Source organism: Lycorma delicatula, chromosome 3 (genome assembly GCF_047948215.1).
Source record: "Lycorma delicatula isolate Av1 chromosome 3, ASM4794821v1, whole genome shotgun sequence".
Classification (NCBI taxonomy): Eukaryota; Metazoa; Arthropoda; class Insecta; order Hemiptera; family Fulgoridae; genus Lycorma; species Lycorma delicatula.
The window spans coordinates 122,915,230-122,942,136 of NC_134457.1; the positions used below are offsets into that span (position 1 = coordinate 122,915,230).

General features: G+C 26.1%; 1 protein-coding gene across 1 annotated transcript in view; it reads left to right on the forward strand.

The window, feature by feature from the left end:
- Positions 1-26,907, forward strand: part of sv (paired box protein shaven) — a 395,488-nt gene that overhangs the window by 65,756 nt on the left and 302,825 nt on the right. The window contains exons 2-3 of the mRNA XM_075360504.1: positions 2,032-2,189; positions 18,845-18,877. Coding sequence (XP_075216619.1) covers positions 2,048-2,189; positions 18,845-18,877 — 175 coding nt within the window. The 5' untranslated portion in view covers positions 2,032-2,047. The remainder of the gene's footprint in view (positions 1-2,031; positions 2,190-18,844; positions 18,878-26,907) is intronic.

Here is a 26,907-nt window from a genome sequence, read left to right on the forward strand (position 1 = left end):
ATCGACAAATGAAACCTTATAAATCTAAGCTTGATGATTTTAGGGTTTCTACCTCTTGGTGGTAATTTGGTGACAATTTTACCACTATCTGAATAATTAATTTAATTTTGTGAAGAATAATGCATATTTACAATACACCTACGAGAAAATTACTGAATGATTAAATATTTTATTAAAGTGGCTGACGATTCACCTTGTACTCTAATAAAAAAATATGTTTATTATTTATTGAACTACAAAAAATCGCTGAATACTGAGTAGCAAGATATTAAAATTCCATTAAAAGCAAGCAAAAACTGAACCGCAATTTATGCCTGGCATAGGATACTGTTGTTCTTGACAATGGTTGTGCCATTTTCAAGTTTCATGTGTGATTTTATCTGTAGTATGTCTTGTACTTTAAAAAAAGGTGATTAAGTAGTTTTATTAAAGCTATATATGCCCCCTATCAAAAATAAAATCTTTAAGTAATAATACATAATAATAGTTATTTACGTATAATAATTTTTATTTAGGATTTTTACAACATATGAATAAAATTATACGTTTTTAAAATTATTTATAATAAATTATTCGAAAAATAAATAATAATTAGTAATAATGATTACAAGTATGACAAAATACATTATTTAATTTAAAACGCTAAATAAAAGTCACAAGACCACCGAGGCGATCAGGGCTTTCAATTATTCAATTTTTTTTCCAGATTATTAACAGTATAATAGTTGACGGATGGGACCAGAGTATCGAATAATGGTCTGAAATTAATATTATAATTCATATATATCACGCGACATATTAAAAATGTTCAATTCAAAGGTGACGTATTTGTTTATGAAAATCAAATTATTATATACATTCAAGAAATTAAATAAAAATATATTTATTTTTGTTATTTTGAATATAAACTAAGAAAATAATACAAAAACTGTAGCTACGCATGATACAGATATTATAATAGTTTATAAAATATATAAAAGAGAAAATAATTTGCGTAACTTCTAGAACTGTACGTAACATTGGAAAAATACAGTTAAAATGTTATTACTGGAAGTTACACACAGACTTTTTCAATGAATTGTAGAGTCCAGAGAATTCATAAAGGTTCAGATGACATTGAATATGACAAGAAACCTATCATTATTCATTATTAAACGAATTTAATTTAGTTGTAAAAAGTAGTAATTATATTAAATAAGGTAAGTAAATATTGATGCAGATTTTAGAAAAAAAAAATTGAAATTAAACAAAGTATATAAGATTACTTAAGTTATGTACGTAACCTCATTTTTGCTGGAAATTCTGTGATAGAGAACTGACGTAAACAAAGGATATACCAGAAGAGCACTGTAGAATCAAATAACAAGATTAAGTATCATGAGATAATTTTCTCTAAATAGGGGTGTCATTTTCATACTGTTCAGTAACAAATTTGTTATTGAAATAAATCAAATTTTTATTGGTTCTTTCTAAATGCTCCACCGAATATTATGATACCAATATCTATAGAGATTTTATGATACTGTCTTCAATATTTCTGTGCTTGTTAATTATGATTTATAAAAGAATAAGTTATATAAATTCTTGAATTGACTTTAGTTCCAAGACCTTTTAGTTAATACTGGCTGCTACTCGCTTCACACGCGTACTAGTATCAGTGTAGCTCATTAAAAAGAAGATTCTTTTTATAAAAAGAAAAAGTAATTTTTACGTAATTGAGTAACAAACATTCAGAATTACATGTTAGTAATATGGTAGATCCAAGATTTAATTCTTTAATTAAATGATTTTCTGAATTCTTACATACGAAGGATTTAGAAAATAAACTATAATTATTTTTAAAAAAAATAGTTTTGTGTTGTGCTATAAATATATAGAAGATATTTTAAATATTCCCATAAAAAGGTATAATTATATAAATATCCACTCGTAATGTGCATGTACGTATACTTCACGATAAATAAATTTAAATATAATATTGATAAATATACTGAAAGTAAATAAATATATAAATATTTTTTTTATTTACAGGTAAGGGTGGCTGGCTATGATTAGTATGGAGTTGTCGCCAATGCACCATCACGGCTCCCTCAGCATGGGGGCACATCATATGGATCAGTTACAGCTGCCACAACACCAGCAAAATCTAATGCATCATGCGCTTTTACAAGACGAACCTAAAAAGAAACGTAAGTAAATATTTTGTTGCCTAAGATAATAATTTTAACAAAAATATAATAAAAGTAATCTTCGTTGTTCTATCTTTTAATAAAATGTTATATATATATATATATATATATATATATATATATATATAACATAATCAAAAAAACATGAATATTGTTAAACACAATACTTCAATACAGGATTTTTATTTAATCAGTTGTGAATCTTAAGGTTATAAACATGAAATTAGGTATAGTAATAAAACTAAAGAGGAAAACGAAATAAAACCCTTTTTACTAGCTGGACAGTAATAAAGTGCACGGTAAATTTAATAAAACGTTTTTGTAGGGCTTATACAAGTTGTATCATTTTTTTATGGCCCTAACGGGGGGTTTGATTTGGAAGAACAAAGATAAAATGTTATTTTGATATTTAGAATATCATACAACTTTTTTTTAACTCTGCTTTCTTTTTTATTATCTTGACCGACTTTGGTAAAAAATATATAATGTTTAAACTAACCGATTAAAGGTTATTTAAGTTTATTTAAATGATAGTAACATACCGTAGACTGTACTCTATGGAACATATTTAACGTAACAAAAACGAAAAAATATCAGGATTTAATCTGCACTGAGGAAGCCGTCGATGAAATATCAACAGGTATTTAGGTTACTACTGAGCCGTCGTTAAATTATTTGATTGAATACCAACAATTAATATAATGACCAGGAAATATATTCTTCTACTAAAAATATATAATAATAATAGTAATAAGAAAAATTAAAAATAAGTGTTAGAAATATAGTTCAGAGAACTATATTTCTACCTATTTCTAACTATTTTTAATGAGGATTATGCAAATTATTTTTTAGCGACTAATATTATACTATTAACCCATTTACAAAAGAGAAATACGATGATAAACTTTAAGAAAAAACGGTCTCGTAACACTCCCTAAGTTATAATACGATTCTTAAAACTAATTACAGTTTACTGTTTCTAATCACTAACCAACCTATCCTGATACAGTGGAATTAATTGAACCTTTTGAACCTCAACAACTAAGTATATAGAAATGGAAATTCTTTCATATTAACTGAAATAAGAGGATCTGAAACAATACGAACCTTGAAATTATTGATAGCACCTATAAAACCGCTTATTTTCTTTAGATTAATTTTTAAAAATTTATGTAACGAATTTTTTTAAAAAATCGTACTCTATCCCAATACTTATAATCTAATATGCTACTCAAAATATCCTCAAAACTTTTGAATAAATCTCCATAAAATGTTAAACATTTTTTTGGTAGTTTTAACGGTTTAGGGAAATGTTCTTGCTTGAACGTTCAGGAAAACCTTACGATATGACCTGATCACTGCAAATTTACCTATCACGGAACATAGAATAGTGGCTAATTTTGCTGATGATACAGCTATTCCGGCTGTGAATGAAGAACAAACACTAGGTTCACGTTATTTCCAAGACCATCTTACAATTTTATTGTTGAAGAGATGGAGAAATAAGGTGAATGAAAATAAATCTGTATATATTATATTCACTCTTAGTAACGGAATATGTTCTCTAGTTTGGCTGAACAACGTAGGGTTGCAGTAGTCAGGGAATATCAAGTATTATGAAATTCACCTGAATCATCGTATCACTAGAAAAAAATCTAAAAAATGATGAAGTTTCTCGATTTGATTGCGAGATGTATGTATCGTTTAACTGGGAAACGATCTTAATTATGAAACAAATAATTGTTTAGAAAGATACTTCAAAGAAGGCTGTACAATTACCGGTCAGTATCTTCACTGAGAATTATACAAATTATTCTGCAGCAACTTATATTTAATCATTCCAGTAATTCATGTTCCAAGCAAATAAATAAGATGATAAGATATTACTTTCGAGAATAAACGATCTCGTTACAGTTCCTAAATTACAATACGGGTTAATTGAACCTCAGCAACTAAGTACATAGAAACAGAAAGGGTCAATTATATGTAATTGAACTACAGATGATTTATAAATCAACTACAGATGACTGTGTACAAGTCAGCTCTGAAACCTGACTGGACATACTATGAGATTTAACTTCAGGATTCAACAAGAAATTCTACAATGAAATATCTCAGAATAATCTTAAGAGGGGCTACGATTTGTTAAAAATTAATTTACATACTCGATTTAATATAGTGAGACAAGAATTTGAAGTATTTACTAAAAAAAAGACTTAGCTGAATTATTTGACGCAATTGTTTTTTTTTTAAATAATGAAAACAAATTTATAAGACTTAAAAATGACAATTTTTTGACTAATTGGTAAAATTTTAAAAATTTATCTTTGAAATTTTTAAATTTTAAGATTTCATTACATTATGTCAATGGGCCAGAAACGTTCTCATTTTGTAACCTCTTTTTGAAATCAACTACTTACTATTCTACAAAGTTTATATTCTTAATAAAAACTACGCAATTTACTTACTTATATTAAGAATTGGTGGTATTTTTGCTGTTGTTATTAAAAGAAAACAATTTTTTGCGTAGATTTGTTCGCAAGTTATACTTCCCCGAACTATATTAAATAAGTTAAATAAATATTAATTCCATGCGGTTAAACATTAAAATGAACTAATCAAAGTTTACGTTTTAAATCATCAGTTTAGAATGTAAATTTAAATTTAGTGGAGTAAAATAGCAAGTTGTGATAAATTCGTGTAAAAAATGTTATGTTTAATTGAATCATTTTCATAACATAATAAATTAGGAAAAATTATAATTTATTATTGAAAATGTAGTACTATAAATTACTATTAAAACTATAAGAGAATACAAAGAAATTATTTTGTCTGTTAATACTTAGGAAATACAGTTAAGAAATGCATACTTAGGAAATGCAGTTTTTTATCAGTTTTTGAAAGTTAACATATAATATGTTTTTCACTATTCATTCATATCAACCTTCTATTAATAATGAAATCTATTGAAGGAACATTTAAAATAAATAATTTTATTACAGAACATAAAAAAATTACATCGATGAAGATATTAAATAAATACTTTTATTATACTGCGGAAATAAATGTTATTTACACATTTACTAGTAATAGACAATTACACTGCAAACTCAAACAGGCTGTTGACCTCCAGGTTGAACTGTCACCTGTCAGCTGCTTACACCTCTTTTAGTTTTTATTTATCTTTTTCTATTTATTTTCATTTTTTTTATCCCAAGTTTCTTTTCTCTACTTTTAAATACTAATATTCTGCTTGTTTTATAAAACTAACACTTCAAAGTAAATAAAAATATTTCCAGAAAAATTAGGTGCTTTACACAGTTTTTATACAATTAGCAAAGAAAATTCAACAGATCTTACTTAGTTTGTTAAATTCTTATACAAACGTTAAAAATAAAGATATAGATTTGAAAATTCATTCAGATTCAATTAAAGAAATATGTTAGTTTGTAAAAAACTTCTGTATATATAAGTATTGTATAACAATAGCTCTCCCCGCATCATGATATGAAATAAAATTTAATAAGTCAAAACATAAAATGTATAAAAAATATAATTATTTATTCTTAGAAAATACAGAATGACCACAATTAGAGTTAGCTTATTTTTTGAGTATTTATTAAAATAAGACAAAATGCTCAGATATATCAGGGATTCAATCCGATAACTTTTAAGATGATATTTAAAATTAACGTAATAATTAAGAACTTAACCGACATAAAATACATGTAAAAAGTATTTCCTTACAATATTCTTCATTAATTTATATATATGTATGTATATAATGATTTTTCCTACATCATGATAATAGCAATAAAGATGGAAGGAGGGGTAAGTCTTCTTTGTTAAATTCTAGTATATACTAAAGAAAATAAAAACGAAATCAAATAAAAGAACCTGTTGAAAAAATTTAAGTAGTTACCAGAACTACTGGATCGATTTTGACCAAACTTGGTCAGATTACTTCTATATATGGGGTATTGATGCCATTAAATTTTCAACTGAAAAGGTCAAAGGGGTGAGGCTGTAGAGCAAGGTCAGCCTCAGAATCTCCAGATTTCGTCTAATTAAGGTCTGATTTTCCTTAGGCACATTTGTTACAAATTAAAAAATAATATTTTCAAAAAGATTTTTTTTGCAAAATCGACCCCTACCCCCAAAAAAATGCTCTAAATAAATTAGTGGTTAAGCGGGTATACTGCGTCATTAATACTCCCTCTCACCACAAGCAGCGCTAGTGTAGCATTGTCATACAGCTGCTGTAGTCCACTGCTATTGTGTGACATCACAGGTGAGAGCGGTAGAAATAAATAAATGAATAATATTTTAAGTGTAAAAAAATATTTAAAGTGGCCACTGGTACCACCACACTCGCGCGAATAAAATACGGTATGCGCGCGGGCTTTAGTTAGGATCATTGGATTAAATACACTAAAAATATTATATTTAAATAAAATGATAAATATTTTATATTAAGTAGTGTATGTATGTGTGTGTAGGCTGTGCATCACAAAAAAAGCCGCGTGGCGGGAAAGCCCGCAACTATGTCGTCAGTTCTTAAGTACAATCATGATGATAATTTTGTTTAATGATATGTTAAAAAATAACATTATGCTATAATATATATCTTTATTGTATTACCTTTTATTATATTATAACATATATATATTTTTGTAATTGATGGAATTGCAAAATAAAAACAAAATTCATTTAAACGAAAAATGATTATATTGTTAACAAAATAATATTCGTGAAAAAAAGATACTGAACACAGTTCTGAAAATGTTTAACACTGGACAAAAACTGATAAAAACCTTTAAAATATTTATAATATTTTTAAGTAATTCATCATTAGATATAAATTTATTTTATATTAAAAATACTACATACAATTTAATGAGAAAACAAAACGACTATAATACTTTTTATCTCGTACAAATACATTTTTACATGAATGACGAAGAAGTAGCGGAGAATGCGACATGAAATTATGTTTTCTTTTAAAATTACAGCTTGAGCAATAACAAGCAGGAAGACGTTCTTAATTGGATTTCATTAGAACAATGTACGTTACTTTTTTTTTTAAGACATCAGTAAAGAGTTTTAATGAGACACGATACAAATTATTCAATATTAATGTATATAACTTAAAATTAAAAACAAGAATACTCTTTTATTTCAGAATTGCTTAAATTAAAATGCTAATGAATAATAATTTTTTTTATGGATAGCATTATTTTACAAGTGAATTTAGAATGCTTTTTTTCAGTGAGCGAGCCATAAAAGAAAGAAAGATTAAATAAACTGCAATTTTAACGTCACTGTGTACAAGTATCCGTATACAAGAACTATTAAGAATTTATATCAATTAGATTAAACTAATTTTGTATAAAAGACTCGACCTCGACCGCTTGTTACTTTTTATCACAAACCATTTTGCTTTTTTACAAAAACTGAATAATTTTATAATGAAGAGCCAATGGGGCTGGTCAATGGTTAACTCATCGTCAAAAATCAGTTGTTCAACAGAACAGCTGATTTTCGAAGTTGAAGGTTCTGGGGTTAAAATCCTCGTAAAAGTTAGTTGCTTTTTACAAATGTGAATACTGATAATGAATACCGGTGTACATTGGTGGTTGGGGGTTTAATTAACCACATATCTCAGGAACGGTCTGTTGTACAAGATTACACTTGATTTACATGTTATACTTACTATCCTCAGCTCATTGGGCCATGGAAGAGTTGCTTATTGTTCTCTATTTGAAGAGATTGCTCAGTACACATTAGAAAAAAAATAATAAACAAAGATAAGCATAAATAAAAATAAAAGATTTTTACAAAAAACATAAACAGAAATCATGGTGAAAGTAATACCAATTAGGAAACTTATATTATTTATTTTTTTAAATTAGTTACAACTAAAAATAAAGAAATTTAATCCTTAATATTATGAAATATTATATATTTTTTATATGTTTAAGCAGCCACAGAAAAATACTGTAAAAATCACTTTTTCAATGAAGAACGCTCCGTATTATTTACTGCCAATTTGAAAATATTGACTGGTTTGGGCTCAATAATAGTGGTTTTTATATTTTTACTTTGAATACTTTGAAAGAGCCTACAAAAATAATTATCGTCGTATTACGAAGATTACAAAACTTGTAGACACTGGTTTTGATAAAAAAGTTAAAAATTTTATTTTATTTTGTTAAAGTTATAGATTAAAAAATAAAAATATAAAATTTAAAGTATTCATCATACCTGAAGTATTATTGAATTAATAGAACAAAATAAAATTTAAGCAGTGAAATATTTACAATATAAAAAAACAGTAAATTAAATAGTGGTTCTCAAAAGAAATGAACTTACAAAAAAAAAATTAATTAATATTTTTTTATGCATGGTTTATTAATCTTCGTTCTCCGTGGTGGAGTGGTAGCATCTCGGCGTTTCATCTGGAGATCCCGGCTTCGAATCCCAGTCAGTTATGTCATTTTTGCATGCTACAAAATTCATTTATCATCCATCGGTAACTATAATTTGGGCATAAGCTTGTTGTTACTGTATAAATAAAAAAATAAATCTAAAAACACAACGTACAACATAAAATTAGGTAACGTTTGATCAGCATTGAAAAAAGAGCAAAAATTTACTTCGGAGGATTTTTAAAAAAAAAGGAACAAACAGATTCAGTTTATTTTTAAACGATTACAGAACTTAATTCCACACAAAATCCAGATATCAATATAAAGACGACTAAACTAAATACATTGCGAACAAGAAGAACATAAATTTCTCCTTCAATTAAAAAATGTAATAAAATTGTACACACAATACTATGTGTAATGTACACTGCATAGTTCAAAAAATAAATAAAAATGTTATACGTGCCACAAATTAGGTTAAAAAATTGTCGGCTCAAAAAGAAGCATAATAGGCACTGAATGCTTTAACCAAGAAGCACAACAACGTGTGTGTTTAAGTGAACGGTCGACACTATATATGCTTAATACATATGCTAAAATGAAACAATATTCACTTTTATCGAATCACTTTTATACGAAAAGAGTTTTCGTATAACTCGACATTGTACTTCGATCTATGTGATAGGCCTTATTATGATTCTTTACCATTTCTAACAAACAACTTAAAAGTTTAAAGATTCCCTCACTATCTTACTTAAATTCAATTAATAGTTTTTTATTCTTTTATAAAACCGATAACACTCTGCTAATAAATTTTGACTAAATCTGTTTCCTGACGAGATTGTAAAACATGAAAGCTACAAATAATATGTATTCAATTTCAATTAACGGCTCCAAGATTGTCTGTCACTTCATTTGCTTATTATATTATCATTTTGCATACAGTTATTTTAAACAAAAATTTACCTTTGTGTTGTAATATGGACTTCAAAGACTTTTTATTTATTTAATAGTTTTATTTTTTTGTTTTCGTTATTTTGTTTATACGGTTATGACCAGTTTTTATTTGTCTTTCCAGGCAAATATTAGAGTCATTTCTTTTTTTAACCATGGAATGTCACATTTACACACTTCTGGTATGATCTTTATAATTGTACAATTGTAACTGATCTGAATAAAACACACTATGCTTGCTCTTAATGTAATAAATTATAATCGGGACTGCAGAAAAGTTAAATGATTTTTAATAATTTTTTATATTCCTAATCTTAATTTGTATAACATAATTTATAAGGAAGAAGATCTGCCGGAATCTTTTTTTACGACTTAAATAAGTATTATTTGTTAGTGAACGTTTTTAAAAATGTAAAAAGATACTTTGATCAGCGATTCAGTTTATTTGTATTATTTTTGTTGTTGGATCAAATGTTGAAAATAGTCTTATCATTTTCAGATTATTATTTTTTCTTTGTTTGCTATTTCTATTTCCGTAAAAATAAATAAAACCTAACAGGTAACTTTCAATATAAAAAAATTACGTCCACTTAAAATAAAAAAAAGGATAATAAAATATGTTTGAAATTCTTAAAGTCAATCCAAATTTATCACTGGATAACCCAAAATATAAATGTTAAATAGCAATAGAAGCAAGGGATTACAAGGATCTACGGATTTTTTCTGCTCCGTTATTGATTAAATAATCAAAAAGTAAAGGTTTTTTTTATATAGCGATAATAAAAAAATAATACATGCGGTAGTGAAAATAAACAAAAATAATATATATATATATATTAAGTTTTGACATTGTAAAAACAAGATTTTTTACCTTCAATCGGTGTACAGTGTACTCAAATAACCTTTTTCTATAGTTTAAAATCTTAAGTTTTGTTGATATAAATAGGTTTTGGTAAAATAATTTTTTTTTTTACCCTAAAAATATCCTTTATAGAAAATACAGCAGAGAATAATACATATTGCCATTGTTATAACATTTATCATTGAACCAGTCCGGTAGATTCTGAGTTTTATATCCCGAAATTTATAACATAATGGGTTCTTACAGCATTAACCCCTTATTTTCTTACTCTCCGCCACAAGAACCGTGTAATACGATCCTGTCATTTGTTCTTATTAGTTCCGCACAACGATATCTTGCTTGCTTTATCCTTTACAAAATACACTAACTATAAAATCATCCGACTTCCCCTCTTGCCTTAATGTAAATTTTTTAACCGGCTTAAAAAATGATTTAAAAGAAAATATCGAACGTTGTTAAACATTTGATTATCATTCATTTTAACCGCGGTCAATACAGATTTTTACTCATATTACTGATGTAAAAATACAAAAATGATAAAAAAGGAATAGAAAGACAATATAGCACTAAACATAAATCAAAATATATATAGTACGTAATAAATTATAAATTATGCTAACATAAAAGCTAAGAAATAGTTTTATAACATTAATTAACGAGATACTGCAAGTCTTATATACACAGGCAAAAGCATTAAATTAATATAAACTTGTCCATTGTATTTTTTAGCTTCTTCCTTAAAATAGACATTAAATAATTTTATTGGTAAACATATAAACTGTTTAATGTTTTTTCTATTATAAAATTTAATAATTAGTCATTAACCTTAATCTATAACTATAAAAAAATTAATAAACAGACTATGTATAATCGGTTAACGACAAATCTGTTCGTAGAAATATACTTGTAAACATGGTTCATAAAAGGAAGTTATAAATATTAGATTTTGCATTTTATTTATATAACGTAACAACAATGGACATAAATTATTTACAATATTTTAATACTTATCATATTACAATATTCATAGTTTAGACTAATTTATTTAATAATGCATTTGGTGTAATACTGCAAGAGGAAGAGCACGTTCATAACTAAGAAATACAAATTTGAATAATACTATCAATCATAACTACATGATTTTTAAATCAGCTTCTTTTTACTTTCCCGTCTAGCGCTACAGCAGAGCATTAGAAGGGAAACTATTGTAATCGGTCCAATTTGGGCGTATGCGGTTTTCACTGGATTTTGACAATTTGACACCTAAGGAACCCAAAAAACCGAATTGAAATTTTCCGGTGTGTTCGGTCTTGAACTCCATATACCACCAGAACTTCTGGAGCAATTTTGACGAAACTTGTTCAGATTAATGAAGCACTGATGCCATTAAACTTTCAACTTTCAAGGAGGTGAGGCTGTAGAGTAAGGTCAGGATTTCAAGATTTCGCCTAATTAAGGACTTATTTTTCTTAGGCACTGTAAACAGTAAAAAGATAATAATATTTCCAAAAAAACTTTGTAAAATTACACCCCCACCCCAAAAAAATTGAGAGCGTGGGGGTTCTCCCTCTCCAGCTAGTGTAACACTGACGTACAGCTATTGTAGTCGTCTGCATGTTGTGTCGTCACAGGTGAACGGTAGAATTAAATAAATGAATAATATTTAAACTGTAAAAAAGTATTTAAAGTGGTCGTTAGTAATTCCATACCTGCTCGAATGAAATGCGTGGACGCTTTAGTTAGAATCATCGAATTAAATAGAGAAAAAATATTATATTTAAATAAAATGATAAATATTTTAAATTAAGTTGTATGTATAAGTCGTGCATCAGAAAAAAGCCGCGTGTCGGGAAAGTCCTACAACTGCGTTTTCAGATTTAAAAAAAAAAAGAAACGTACATCTCTTTAATTACTAATAATAATTTTTATAACTGACCATTTCCTGAATTCTAAACCACGATTGTTTGAGTATTCATTATAATATTGAATAAATCTATTTTGGAAGATTGACGATTAATTCCATTATTATTCTTTCTTCAATCTAATACTTTTTCCAAGCTACAGGGATATTCTTTGAAATGTTCAATCTAAACCGACTCTTCTTCAGAAATGACGCAAAATAGCTTTTGAAAACTATTTCTTGATATTCAGAACAGGAGTAACGTTGTTGGATGTAATTAATCATATTTTTTTATTTTATTAAAGGGTAGTTGGTCAGGCTTCACCCAAAAAATACTCCGCCGACGATTATCAACACATACTCTGGCTATGTAAGCTCAGGATTCTCAGAAGAAGAAGAAATCAAGGACAAGAAAAAAGCGATAAGTTGTGAGCACGATCCATCCTGGGAGAAAATCGCAATACAAGATAACTTTGTCAAGAGGAAAGCTCAGGATCCACCTCCAGGAGATAGGGAACAGTTCCGAAATAATTTATCCAAAATAATTTTGGTTGCATAAACTGCAACCAAAATTATCTTTCCACCAGGAATGGACAAATCAACCGAGAATTAGGTTGATTCTCGTCTCCTACACGGAGTTACGTGAAATATGGAATTAATCAAATAAACTGTAAAACATTTAGTTGATTCACACTAGAAATTTTGTGTGATAAGCATAAAATAAAGACTATGTTTTTTACGAGGTATAAACGGTTTCTGGTAATCGAAAGATACAGTATAGTAGGGGGTTTGAACATTTGAATCAATCTTTCAGGGCTAAGAAAAACGTAATTTGTAAATTTATCGCTCACGTGTGCTTATCAAAATTTAATTTTCTATTTTTCTGTTAGGCGCTCAAATTAAACTGATTATGAATACATCAATCACACACATGATCAAACTATACAATAAAATGAACTTAAAATTAAAAAAATAAATAAATAAACGTATTTAATAATAAGAAATAAAGCGTAAACATTTATGATTATTTGATAAAGTCATAGTAAGTTTAAACATATCTATTTATTAATAATGTTGTCACAATACGACGATAATATGGATAAGTTGACAAGTCAGGTTGTAGACTACACAATATTGTTTAGTGTGACTTGTGAAATAATGTTCTTTGCCGAGTGTTCTCGTGTTATTGATTCATTCAGATAGGTACAAGGTGCGGCACCTTTATATGTTATGCTCTTGTTTTAACTATACCAGTCTTCATCATTTACTTTGCATTATGACAATGTATAAAACTTATACATAAGTGGTATATAAAACATAATATACCTATATGGTTAATCTTATCCTATCTGTGGGTAAAAACCGTACATTTTTATGCTAAATATTACACGCTTGCCTCACTAATATATGTTAGAACATATTTTATTATATTATTTAAAAAAAATCACATAGTATAGTTACAAAAAAATAATTGATTTTTTATGATACAATGAGCAATGACATTGAAAATAAAGTTATTTGTGCGCGTATAGATAAAATAACCCGCTGAATGATAAATAAATATGATTGAAATAAGAATAAAAGGTCTTTTATTTCACGAAATCAATTCGTTGGTTTATATATTTTAATTATTAGATTAACCCCCTGAGTGTTCTCTTCCTAATTATTTAGCGTAAAATCTGCAAATCCAAGTCAGTAACGTAATAATAAAAACTATTTCGATTAGTAACATAAAAAAATAAATAAATAATATTGTTACAAAAAAACACATTTAAAAATAAAAGCAGGTGAACGACCATGAATGAGTATACGTTTTATTATTGTCATTATCGCAATTCTTAAAATTAAAACTCATTCGCTACATGCCGAGTAAAAACTGCCATTTTTTAACCAACTCTAATCAGTAGTTATATAATAGTACTTATCTAAACGAGGGGCGCTGCTGTCGTTTGTTTACTGGACAACATTGTGATAGGGAGAGTGGTACAGTCCTTTTTAGAGTCATGCGTGATTGTTTTCACATTATATCTTAATCTTCAATTTACAAACATTAACAGTATACAAAAATTATTACAATAATTTAAAATCATTATTCGTCATGAGATCGATTTTTCTTAAGTTGGATAGATAATTAACAACTGTGCCAATTAAATGTACGATAACTGTTATACCATAATGATATCAATACAAGTTTCGTTTTATAGGAAGTTTTAAAAACTTAATAAAGTATCATCAACATTAAAAATAGAGTAAATCAAATAATAGGTAATAACAATTATTTTTATTATTTTTTTAATTTAATAAATATTACGTAACAATTAACTTCGGAATGACGAAATCGTATTGAAATAAATCTAGTATACATTTTTTTTCGGTGGAGATATTGTATCAGAATTAGAAGATAATGCGCTGTTGTCAGACTCATAGAAACAAGTCTAGTAGTTCACTAAATCGCCGGCTTGCTATTTGACTAGCCAACTAATAATAGATTGATTCGTACATAAAGTTCATGTTCTATTTATGTTTGTAAGTGATATATACCTACACTCACTCGGTTACTGGTGTATTGAGTTCAATGACAGCGATACGATAAGCACGGCACATCCCAATAATATTATTAAATCATGTGTATAATATATATACATGAATAAAATGTACATTTTTTATTTGTTTATTGCTTAAGTAAATAATTATAATACTAATATTAAATGATTATTATTAAAATGTTTTTCAATTTTATTATTACTATTATTATTTTTGTTTATTTTATATATTGATTATCTTTATTTTCTTATCGCTTCTGGTATCTAGTTGTATAGTAAAACATAGAGAAGTTTGTCGGCCACTGTAGAATTTGTTTTTAATAACCCATCCTTGTTCCGGAACTGTTTTTTATTACAAAGTGAGATGAATTAAAATTTAAAAACAAAACCAAACTTGTTTAAAACAGGTATTTTTAATTTTTCGAGCTAATTTTAAAATTTTACTATAAGAAAAATTTGTAATTTATATGATTATAAAAAACTGTCAGGATAGCATTCTTTCAACTATTTTTATCTTAATAAACGAATGCTTTTTACTAATAAAAGGACCCATTTATTTATATAATTATTAAGCACCCGAACTCAACTCTATTCTTGTGAAGAAAATTGGGAACCATTAAAAAACAAACTGTTTTTAATGCTTAAATGCATTCAAATAAAATTTATTCAATTTTTATGAAAATTACTGTTTGACTTTCGGTATTAAAAAAATAAAACCACATCTAGAAAAAATTAGGAATTAGATTAAATTGTTTACTAAAGGACTTGTACATTGAATCCGGATTTATTTCTGTTTCTGATATTAAAGTAATAAATTATAATGATTTTTAACAATCCAATAATGAAGACTTTGGTAAAGTTTAAAAATGTGAAAAATTATACATTTAATTAATGGTAGAATTTTGAATAGCAGAATTATTATTTAAATATTTTAAGAAGGAAAATTACAAAAAAAGCTGCGGTTGCATGGAAATTAAAAAAAAGATTAATTTAGCTTAATATATTATTAACGGGAATAATGTTATTATCAGGTAAAAATAAAAACATTCCGTAGGGGGAGCTTTTCCTTTCCCTACGGAAAAGAGAAAAAAAAATATTTCAATATTAAAATTACATATAAATTTAAAGAATTTGTTAGGAACAAGGAAAAAATGATTAAACTCACAAATATTAATTCACAAAATTAGAGTATTTCAATATTAATAAAGATAAATATGAGTAAAATTAAATGAAACTTAAAAATTAAGAGAAACAAATATAAAACTTTACCGTAATTATTACACAAAGAATTAATAAATCTTCTTTATTAATGCTCTAAAATCTGTCAACAGTTAATTTATATCATTATTCAAAGTTCCGAGAGAAATGTTACACCAATAATATAATATTAAATCAACATTTTACATTTTAAACCATTTAAAACATTTCAACATTTTTACATTATAAATCATTACAAATGCAAGTTTAATTTTTCATTGTTACGTGTAACAACAAAATGCAATCGTTCAAAATTTTATAAACTTGGGAATGATGATTTTTGAATTAAAAGAATAAACAGTTTTAGAAAACTGGTATGTAATCAGAATAAAGTGATTTTCGGTAAAAATTTATTAAACTTTAAATAAATGAATTGTGGGTAACACAATATAAAGAAATAACACAATTGTGGTAATATAAAAATAACATAATTGTGGGTAATAGAATTAAATTCTATTTTTAATAAATTTTTCGTTGTGTGTAGTAAAGTTTTCGCCTTATCAATTAACCATTATTATGTAAATGTTATAATTTTAAACGTTTGAAACACTGGTTACATCGTTAAATTTATATTTATTTTAAGTATATTTTAGTTAAGCACAGACATTTTATTTTGTTTCTTTTATAAGTAAGAACACTGCATGAAGATATTCTTCTAAGTATAAATGGTGCACAACAGGATGGGTTTTAAAACTGTATATTGTACTTGCACAATATTGCACTATATTCGTCCAGACAGCCTTTCTAACGCCTTTACACCATTTTCAAAGTGAAAGTAAATTGATACTATTAAAATAAGTAACAAAAAAAATCTAATAACTATACAACCATTTTATATTTTATCTCACATAATACGTACAATACATCTGTGTTTGTGCGTACGTGTGTATATTGCACCACTACAAAGAACTTGTCGTATTTCACACACTGACACGAGCGTATGTATAGATACAACAATCATACGCTTATATATTTATGATATAGTATAAAGTACTCATATTATTTAAATAAGAATACTGAAGAAAAACTTCAGTCAGTTCTTATAAAATTAAAAATGTAATTGTTAAACTAAATTATTAAAATTATAAAACGGAACTCAGGCTTAATATAAATAATTTACAATCATAATATACTATAAATATGTTACGCGGTTGATCTAAGTGGTTTCCCCTTTCATCCGGAAGTTCTGAGTTCGAATTCCGATGTGGCTTAGCATTTTTCATACCCAATAAAATGTTTCTTTCGTTATAAAAAAAAATTAAATGGTAATAATAATCAGATCGTTCTATTATAGTCAATATGAATAACCTACTGGGGTTGGTCTAGTGATTATTTGAAATCAGTTGATTATTTGGTAAAAATAATATTCATACCAAATTTAAAAAGAGATGGGTGTAAATAAAAATAATAAAAAAATTGTTTTAACCGAACGTTTTAACATGATTTCTGTTAACAGAAATTCAGATGAATACTCGTATTTTGTGCGCATACCTTGTTCATAACAAAAAACGCTATTTTAGTTTTATCTTGATAAGTAATAATAATATTTATTTCAGTCGTAATAGACAGTTACACTTTTACGTAAATAATTTCTTTTTTATAAAATGAATACCAATATTCCTGTTTTAAAACGATACGATAAGAACATATACGAAAATTTCAATAACATATATTTTGTAGTAGTCTAAAATAATATTATAGTTAAGGCATGGTAAAGTGTTTTCCTGTCTTCTTTTTTATGCAGTGTGGTGTAATTAACAAATAGTAATTAAAATTTAAAGGAATATATAAAAATATTACTAAAGACTGAGCATATATTATTTTATTTTTAAATACCTGTGTTCAACGTGGATTACAACAAAAATACGAACGGAAAAAAATACTAAATTAGAATAACTTTTCATAGAAATTTTAAATACGTATTCTAAAGAAAATTACTAATAATCAAACAATTACTAATAATGTATTACATAGAATAACTAAAAATTGATTAATTTTCAAATAATAATTATAAATTACTAAATAATTTCAACTAAAAAAAGATTTATCAAAATATATCTTTAACGAGCAAAGTTTAAGCAATATTGATAATTGATTTGAACTAACCGCGACCGTTGAAGCGTTGTTGTTTTCAACCAGAATATTCTAAGCTCCAATCCCTCTCAATTTAGGCAATATTTTACATGGTAAAAAAATTCATAACTCATTATTATAAAAAAAAAGAAAAAGTTATCTGTAGTTACATAAGCGAATAAAAAAAGAGCACTATATTGAAATCATTAAAATCAATTTAATTGTAATAATCTTCAATTTAACTAAAAACTGTAAAGATATAAATTGTACTATTTTAAAGTAATAAAAAAGGTAATAAAATTAAAAAAAAGAATCTTATTTACAGTAGAAATACTATATTCTGTACATTTCCTTTTTACAAAAAACATTTTAAACAGAATGTCAACGAATCGTTTCTATGAATAATCATTTTCATTTTTTTAAAAATGAACTTAATTTCATTACTACGAGTACAAAACAAAATAATAAACAAATTTTTATTTTCATTTTTTTATAATATTTCCAATTTTACACAATTATTCTTAAAAAAAATAATAAATAAAATTAGGAGATGTGATGTAACATTTTTTTGTAATATGGCTGAAAGGTGTCTGTAAAATGCACAATTTCTGATTCTTCTTGTTTTTCTTTGTTTGTAGAGGAGAGCGGGGGGCACGGTCTCAACCAAGAGGGTGAGTGCACAACATATTTTATTTCGGCTAATGGGTACATTTATGTATGATACGCATGAGTTTCTAAGTTAAAATATCACAAGCATGTTATCTATTATTGTTTGTTTATTATAATCCCTCGTTTTAAAATTACATCATTATACAGAAATAATTTACAATACAAAGGAACCTGTTATCATTACATAATACCTGACTAATCAATTTTTTTATATAAAAATCCCAGTAATTTAATCCAGTATATTTAAAATCCCAGTAAGTTTAAGTAATAAAAATAATTTCACTACAAACTTTTAATAAAATGCATTCAAACTATAGTTCTGATGAGTAAAAAGGTACCGGAAAGAATGTGAAAATAGTCCATTGAATATTTTACATTTTATTTATATGCTGTCCTTTTGGTTTGTAGATTTTTTAAGATGCTTCTTCAAACCAACTAGAATATTCAATACCTTCCATACATTCTTTAAAATAGTCGTTCCGGGTTCAATTGATTCTATTGTTCTTCATCAAAGCTTTCCACTATCTCGACGATTTTTTTCATAGTTGTTATTTTAATAACTTTCAAATTCCGCACGGTTCTTTGATCTAAGTAATGTTAGGTTTAAAGAGTTTATACAGTAATTTATATATATTAAAAAAAATTCATAGTAAGAGTTTATATCGTTAAACTGTCGGGTTTATATCGTTAAAGCGTCCTAAAAGACCGAAGAAGTAAAAATGCCAAAAAAAGAAGAATTTACCGATAATCTTTGCCGCTTTTGTTTCTACAACTACTTTAACCATTAAATTTATTACTGTTCATCTTTACTTCCTTACTTGAACAATAATTTCCTAGTTTTGAGAATGATTATTCAGTTCTATTTTATAACTTTAAAATAATTAAAATTTTATTTTTATTAAACATTAATATAACTATTTAACATAGTTAACATTTTCTTAAATAGTTTGTCTGTTTGCTTCATTGGGATATAACAAACCCAAGCCAAATGCTCTTCAATGTAACTCTTGCCTATTTTCTTTGAGTACACATTCTTATTTGGCACAAGCACATTACAGTTCTATATATTGAAATAGAGTAGATACAAAAGTAACAGTTTTTCCAAGTCTTATGTATAGTTCAAAAAAACAGTTTCTAATTAAGTAAAAGTTGAATAATGATATACAGTATAAATTGAATAAATAATTAAGGGAATGCATTACATGCAACACCAAAAATCTTTGGTTTAAAAAAGTCCTTGTAAATCAATAAAAAGATTGAAATTTAAGGTCGGTTTGATAGAATCCTACACATAATCAAAATAATGCTTACTGAAAACGTTAAACATTAGGACAATTTTTCTAATTGTTGAATGTGAAGGAGTCGTTAGATTTTCGTAAAAAAATACTGGAACTGAAAATTTCAGAAATAATACAGACAGATTACAGGACATAGCAACTGATTTGTCTTCTTTTGTTAATATTATACGAAAATAACTTTAATATGTATGAAAATAAGCAACATTAAAGCATAAATTATAATTATTATTGTTACCTTGTACAAAAAATTCCAGTAAAATACAAATTTTGTTAAAAGAACTAAAAATTGGAAAAAGCGTTATCCATGGCACTTAGTATGGAACTACAAGTATGTATTTATATTACCATATTACATACGTATGCGCACAACAGTAAGTTTTTTATGTTCTGCACTTATTTAAGAAATATAGCCACGATGATGCACATAAAAGATAATTTTATTAGAGTTATGAACAAGTGTAAATTTATTATCGGCAGAAGTATAAATGATATCATATATAATCTAGTTAAAATGTAGTTCTCAGTGTTTGCATTAACATAAATATATGTTAAGTTCATAAAAGTATAAGTGTGAGCTTAGAGTTTACAATAAAATCAAACCGCCCGGGCTGGACTCAGGTCTACAACATTTCTAAACTGGCATGACACTTGTCGGTTTATGCAAATGAAACCGAACACCGTGTCTACCGCCACATTAAAATGCTATAAATAAATACATTATCTACTGGCTGGTATCGATATAAACCTCTTTTAATATCTTATCTGTCAATTTTAATACAAGCGTTGATTAACAATTTTATTAAAATCCACATTCCTTTCAACAATTAATTAGATATAATTATATTTTAACCCTTTACGATTTATGCAATTTATTACACGGTACATTATTCCTAAGTATTCTTTATAAATTGTAATTTTATTTAAATTAATTCAGAAATAAATTAAAAATTATGTTAGTGCACATGAGCATTTTGGTTTAGAAAACTATGCGGAGAACACTAACCAGCTATAGGTGTACCAGCACTAGGACCTGCAGGTGTGTATAAACTATTTTGTATAACTACAGTTAGATGAGAATTTCACATAAGTTGAAACTAATTTTATGAAAGTATTATAAAAAATGTAGTTTTTAAAAAGAAAAATTGTTTCAGATCATAATTAGGTAACGTAAAAAAGAGACTGTACGGCGTGTGAGTATGCTTATCCACTTATGTAGTAATTATTTTTGGATGTATGTATATCATTTGGATGCGTTTGTTATTTATGTAGTAAAAAAAAAAATTAATTTTGAATGATTAACTGTGTTTTTTGGCAGTTTTTTGAAGTAAAAATTCAACACTACATGAATTTCTTCAAATTAATAATTCTAAATCAGTAGTAAATAGTTTAAATTGAAGGAATAATGATTTGTTTTATTAAATGAGCTTACAAAGTAAATTTTTTGTTTTATTTATTTTTTAAATAAAGACCAATTTTGTAAATGTAAATATTTTTCCTGCTTAGCCATATAACTTATGATGATGGAAATACACAAATTACAGTATAGTTCCGAGTAACAAAGTTTTTAGAGGCTTCCTATCCATGATAAAAATATGAAAAAAAAATGTAAATAAATATTAAATACAAAAATTGTGTACATTAAACAACAATGAATTCTTTTTTTTTTAATCGGATGAACTATTAATGAGTAAATCGGTTCTGAAATTTAGAATTTTATATGAAATATAAATAATAATTTATAAACAATTAACTATTTTCGTTATAACTGGTTGTAGGCGCTACAAGTACTTTGTGTGTGAATGTGTGTTTGCGCGCACCCACATACACACAACAAGAAAACATACATACAACAATTCTTTTTTTTTTCAAATCGTAGGAATTAATTTTAAGATATTCAGTATTGATTTTTAAAAAAATAATGGCTATTAAAAAGAAGTAGCTGTTGCGTTCAAACGGCTAGTTGAACGTAATAATTAGCTAAAACGCCTTGAATGCATATTACTTTATAACTTTCGTAAATCTCACTTCCATTGTTGGTTAGATGCTGAACGAGAGATTACTATTATTATTATTTGTAATAATCATTATAAATATATTTATATATTCATCAATTATAATTTAATATTATTATAAATTATTATTTTAATGATCAATAACAATAATAAATGACTTATTTGTAATGTATTTATGCAACGTATTTTGGTTCAATAAACACAATCTTTATACTATTAGTATTACTACTTTTATTAATTGAGCTTAACATACAAAATCTATTTACGAGAGTATCGATTCTAGAAATAAACGAACTAATGAAAATACAAGTAGTGTCACTAATTTTTTAATTTTTTTTTTTAAATAGATCGTTTTTGTAATATGGGTACCATTACATTTAATAAGGATTTTTGACCTACAATTAAAGCTGACTGATTTGTTTTAGGCAACGGCAAATCAAAGTTTTAACTATATAATGTTTCAGTGATTGCATTTTATTAACTAAACTAATGTTATGGGTAAAATGATTCGTTATGTTTGTTTTAATACCGTTTTGCATTTACTTAGACATATATATATTCATATAAATTAACTGAATGATCAGCACTAATTTTTTGTTGTTGATATTTTGTTTTAGAAATAAGGTCAATAAATTTAAGGCGCGTAATCATCGAAAAAAATATTACTATTCTACTGATATATTACCAAACGATAAAGTATTATAAAATTAATTATTTAAAAACTGGCATATATATAAAATACTGAATATATGTCAATATTAAAACGTAAAACAAAAGTTTCCAGAGATTCTTCAGAGGCATTATAAGTACCTGTATTCTTCGGATAATAATTCTGATTAACTCAGAAGAGAGTTACAATAATGTAGCAGCACTTTTTATTTTTATCTAAGTAATAATAGCTTAAGTAAAATAATTAATAAATAATAAAATTATTTTAAATATAAGCGTAAATCTATTCACGCTATTAAAAAATGATAAAAAATCAAATTAGATGCCTATAATGTATGCAATGTCTTATATCAAACTCGTCAATCTTACTTACTTTCTAATTTTTTACTTAAACAATGATTTATAATATTATTTAAGATAAACTGAGAACAAACATGAAAATCTTATATAGATAAACAGTACTAACTAAAGTTATATAACGTTTTCTATGACGGAAAAACTACACAACCACACACATATATATATATATATATATATATATATATATATATAACATATTATAAAATATAATATTTTAATTATATATAATTATATAAATATTATATAAATATTTTAATTATATATATATATATATATATAAAAGCTTTGTGACCCATGAAGCGACTGATGGGCGACTTTTATTGTTGGTTATTTATTTACCGACCGGTTTTTGCCTGAAATTTTGGATTAGTACCAAAATAAATGGCAAAATAAAAAACCTTAAATTTTAAATTAACTCTATTCGTTCCATAGAAAACAAAACGGCTATGTCTGGAATAAAAGACTACCATTATTGATACAATAATAAAAAATTACTATTATTTATTGTGTAAGCTGAAATTTTTCAATAATTCTAAAACAACAAGATAAGCAAACAGAGAATAAAAGTGAAATCCATCCGTAACCATAGCATTAATTATAAACATAAAAGTTCTCATAAGTGTTTAGATTTTAGGAGTATACATTTTTTACCTTTTATTGTCCCTTAAAAAACTACCAACAATTAAATCAGGCGATCTTAACTGCCGGTTCAAAGTTTATTAACTCATCCAACCGAACAACCTGGTTGTCAATTATTTAATAACTTAATCAAATTTTCATAAAAATTAATAAAATTACAACTTATTGCATTTTAATTTTTTTTTTTTGTTATGGAATCACTGTTCAATAATAGACAAGAGGGATACTACAACTTAGTCACAGATTGCATAACAATAAAAACAGATAATTTTAGAAATCAATGTTTTGAAAAAATGAAGTTTTATTTTGAAAGTTTCTTTCTTTATTGCGAAACAGAAAATTTGATATTTAATGGTACAATATCATGACATATTTTTTTGTACTCATTCAAAATTTTGCCATATCATCCGGTAAATTAATATTTATTGCCAATGATATAAACCTCTTATAACAATATAAATATAATATAAACAATTAATAATATAATACACATTCTTACATAAACTACTTGTATTTGTTTATATATTTTTTTTAATTACAGAGAAGCTATATACACATCTTTACAAATATTCCAATGAGCACACTTCCATTTTTTAATATTTATAATATTGTCCTTCACGACTTATAAAAAATCTACGCTGGGCGTTTAAGGAGAGTAAAACATTTTCCTTAATGCCATTAAAAATAGATTATTGGTATATTTTAACTTCAAAATTATTACACATTATGCACGAAAATAAATTTTGAATCGTTTCAGTAAAAAAATTTGAAAAATGTTGTGGGATTAAACCGACGAAGCACATAAAATTATAGTCGTTATAATATTAATGGTACATTACAGGCCCGTAGGCTAATATATAACTTAAGTAAGAAATTGTCTACTTTCATTTTCATATTATATTGTTGTTTACAATTTTTTATTTGTTTTATAATTGGTCTGTATAATAATGATATGTATATTTGTAAATACAAAATGAATATATTACACTTAAGTTAATTCATGTAGAGATTGCGGTAAAGAATAATAGTAAAGGAGTTAAGAAGTGGGGAGCCATAAATATCGGCAGATCTGTTGGCGAAAAACAACCTACTAATAGATCTCAGTTCAATCTACTAAATACAAAATTAATGTTCCTCTTGTTGGTGCATGAGAAATAAATTAGAGCTCAGCGACAAGGTACTTTCCAAGCTGCTCATAACGTTACCTACCTATATATATATATATATATATATAAATAGGGAGACCTTTCAGGCAATATTTTTCAACTGCATATAAATCAGTCGTACTTAGTATATATAATATATTATCAGTGGAATCGTGTAGTTTGCTTCATATTTCTCCTAGCTCGTGTGAGCTCGAGTTTTGATCCTCGGCCAGTGATATTGTATATCATTGCTGCAGCGGCTGTTCAAAAATCGTGATTCTCCCCTCTCTATCACTTAAGTTACTCATTCCCCTCTTCTTACTTTTCTTTCACTCATTCTATCTTTATCGTTCTTATTACATCCGCTCTCTTTTCTTCTTTCACTCGTGTGCATTGAGAATAAGAATTTGGCTATCCGATTGTTATGTTTAACGACAACCTAAGTTAATATATCAATAAGGAATCGTTATGTTAAAAATCTACTATAAAAACAGAAAATATACCCTACTTTTAAAACGTTAATTAAAATAATTAAAAATCTATATCTACTCTTAGTTTTAAAATTAATTATGAACACTTTAAAAATGTAATAAAAAATTGAAAATTTAAATTAAAAGATCTGATGAAGAATATGGATTAATGAACATAGATCAGATTAGATATTTTGTATTTACTTCATTTTACGTCGATTTAAAAAAAATATATCATCAGGGCGTTCTTATATTATTTTGTAAGAAAATTTTCTGAAAGTCCCGTAAAACTCCAAAAATATATTATTTTACTTGTAAAATGTTTACAGGAAGAAGAAAGCGGATATAAGAAAACGAAAAGGTTTATGACAGGCTGAAGGATTAATTTATTACCTTAGTGGGTTAAATATCAACTTTCTCGAAGTATTTTATTAAACTGCTTTTTTAGAAATAGATCTAGATTGACAAATATTTATACTCATCTTTATTACTGGAGCAATGAACAATTACTTACAGGGTTCGTTGGACAGCAAATAAGACACAAATAAATATACTTTATTCGTTATGTAACTAACTAACAAAATAGTTATGACTTTAATAGATGACAAGACAAGGCTCAATTCCACATAGAAAATAAAAATATTCACTTTATCAAATCAGGCAACAGAACTATTTTTCTATCTCCAAGGACATTAATTTGACCTTATTATTCTTCTTCAGTTTCAGTATATAATAAATTACTAAATTATTTAAAAGCCCTTCCGACCAATTTATTTTAAATTTTATTAATAAATTTCCTTTCACAGAATCAATACATTTTTCTGAGTTTTTAAGTAATAAAACAAGCATGATTTTATGTTTTTAGTTTATTCAATTTAACATCTTCACATAGATGGATCATTATTACTTGAAATTTTATTATATTGTTCTATATAATACCACAAGCTGTAATGTATTATTTTTTAATTATTAATTTTGCATTTTGTAATGTTACTCAGATCAAGTTTTTTACACGGTTTCCCTTGATCTTTTCAGTCAAAACTGGAGCAATTCTTTCATTTCCCTTGAAGCAAGTTAATATTTCTGACGTGATTTATATAATATACAATTATGTAATGATCTGAATAAATGTTTTATTTAATTATTCATACGGTTATTATTAGTAGGCACTAAGTAAATATAAAAAAACTAAAAATCAAATTTTAATTTATTCAAAGTTTTATATTTATTAAAACTTCCGATATTATTTTTTAAGTCATACGTTTTCTTTTAAAACAAATTGACTTACTCGTATTTCATAACTGCTACTAAAATTTGAAACAAGCAAAGTATCATGAAGGCCTTCTCATTGCTTTGTATCTACTTAATTATTTTTGATTTAAGAAACAAAATTAAACCATAAAAAATAAATAATTTGAAGCAGAACTAGCAGCGAACCT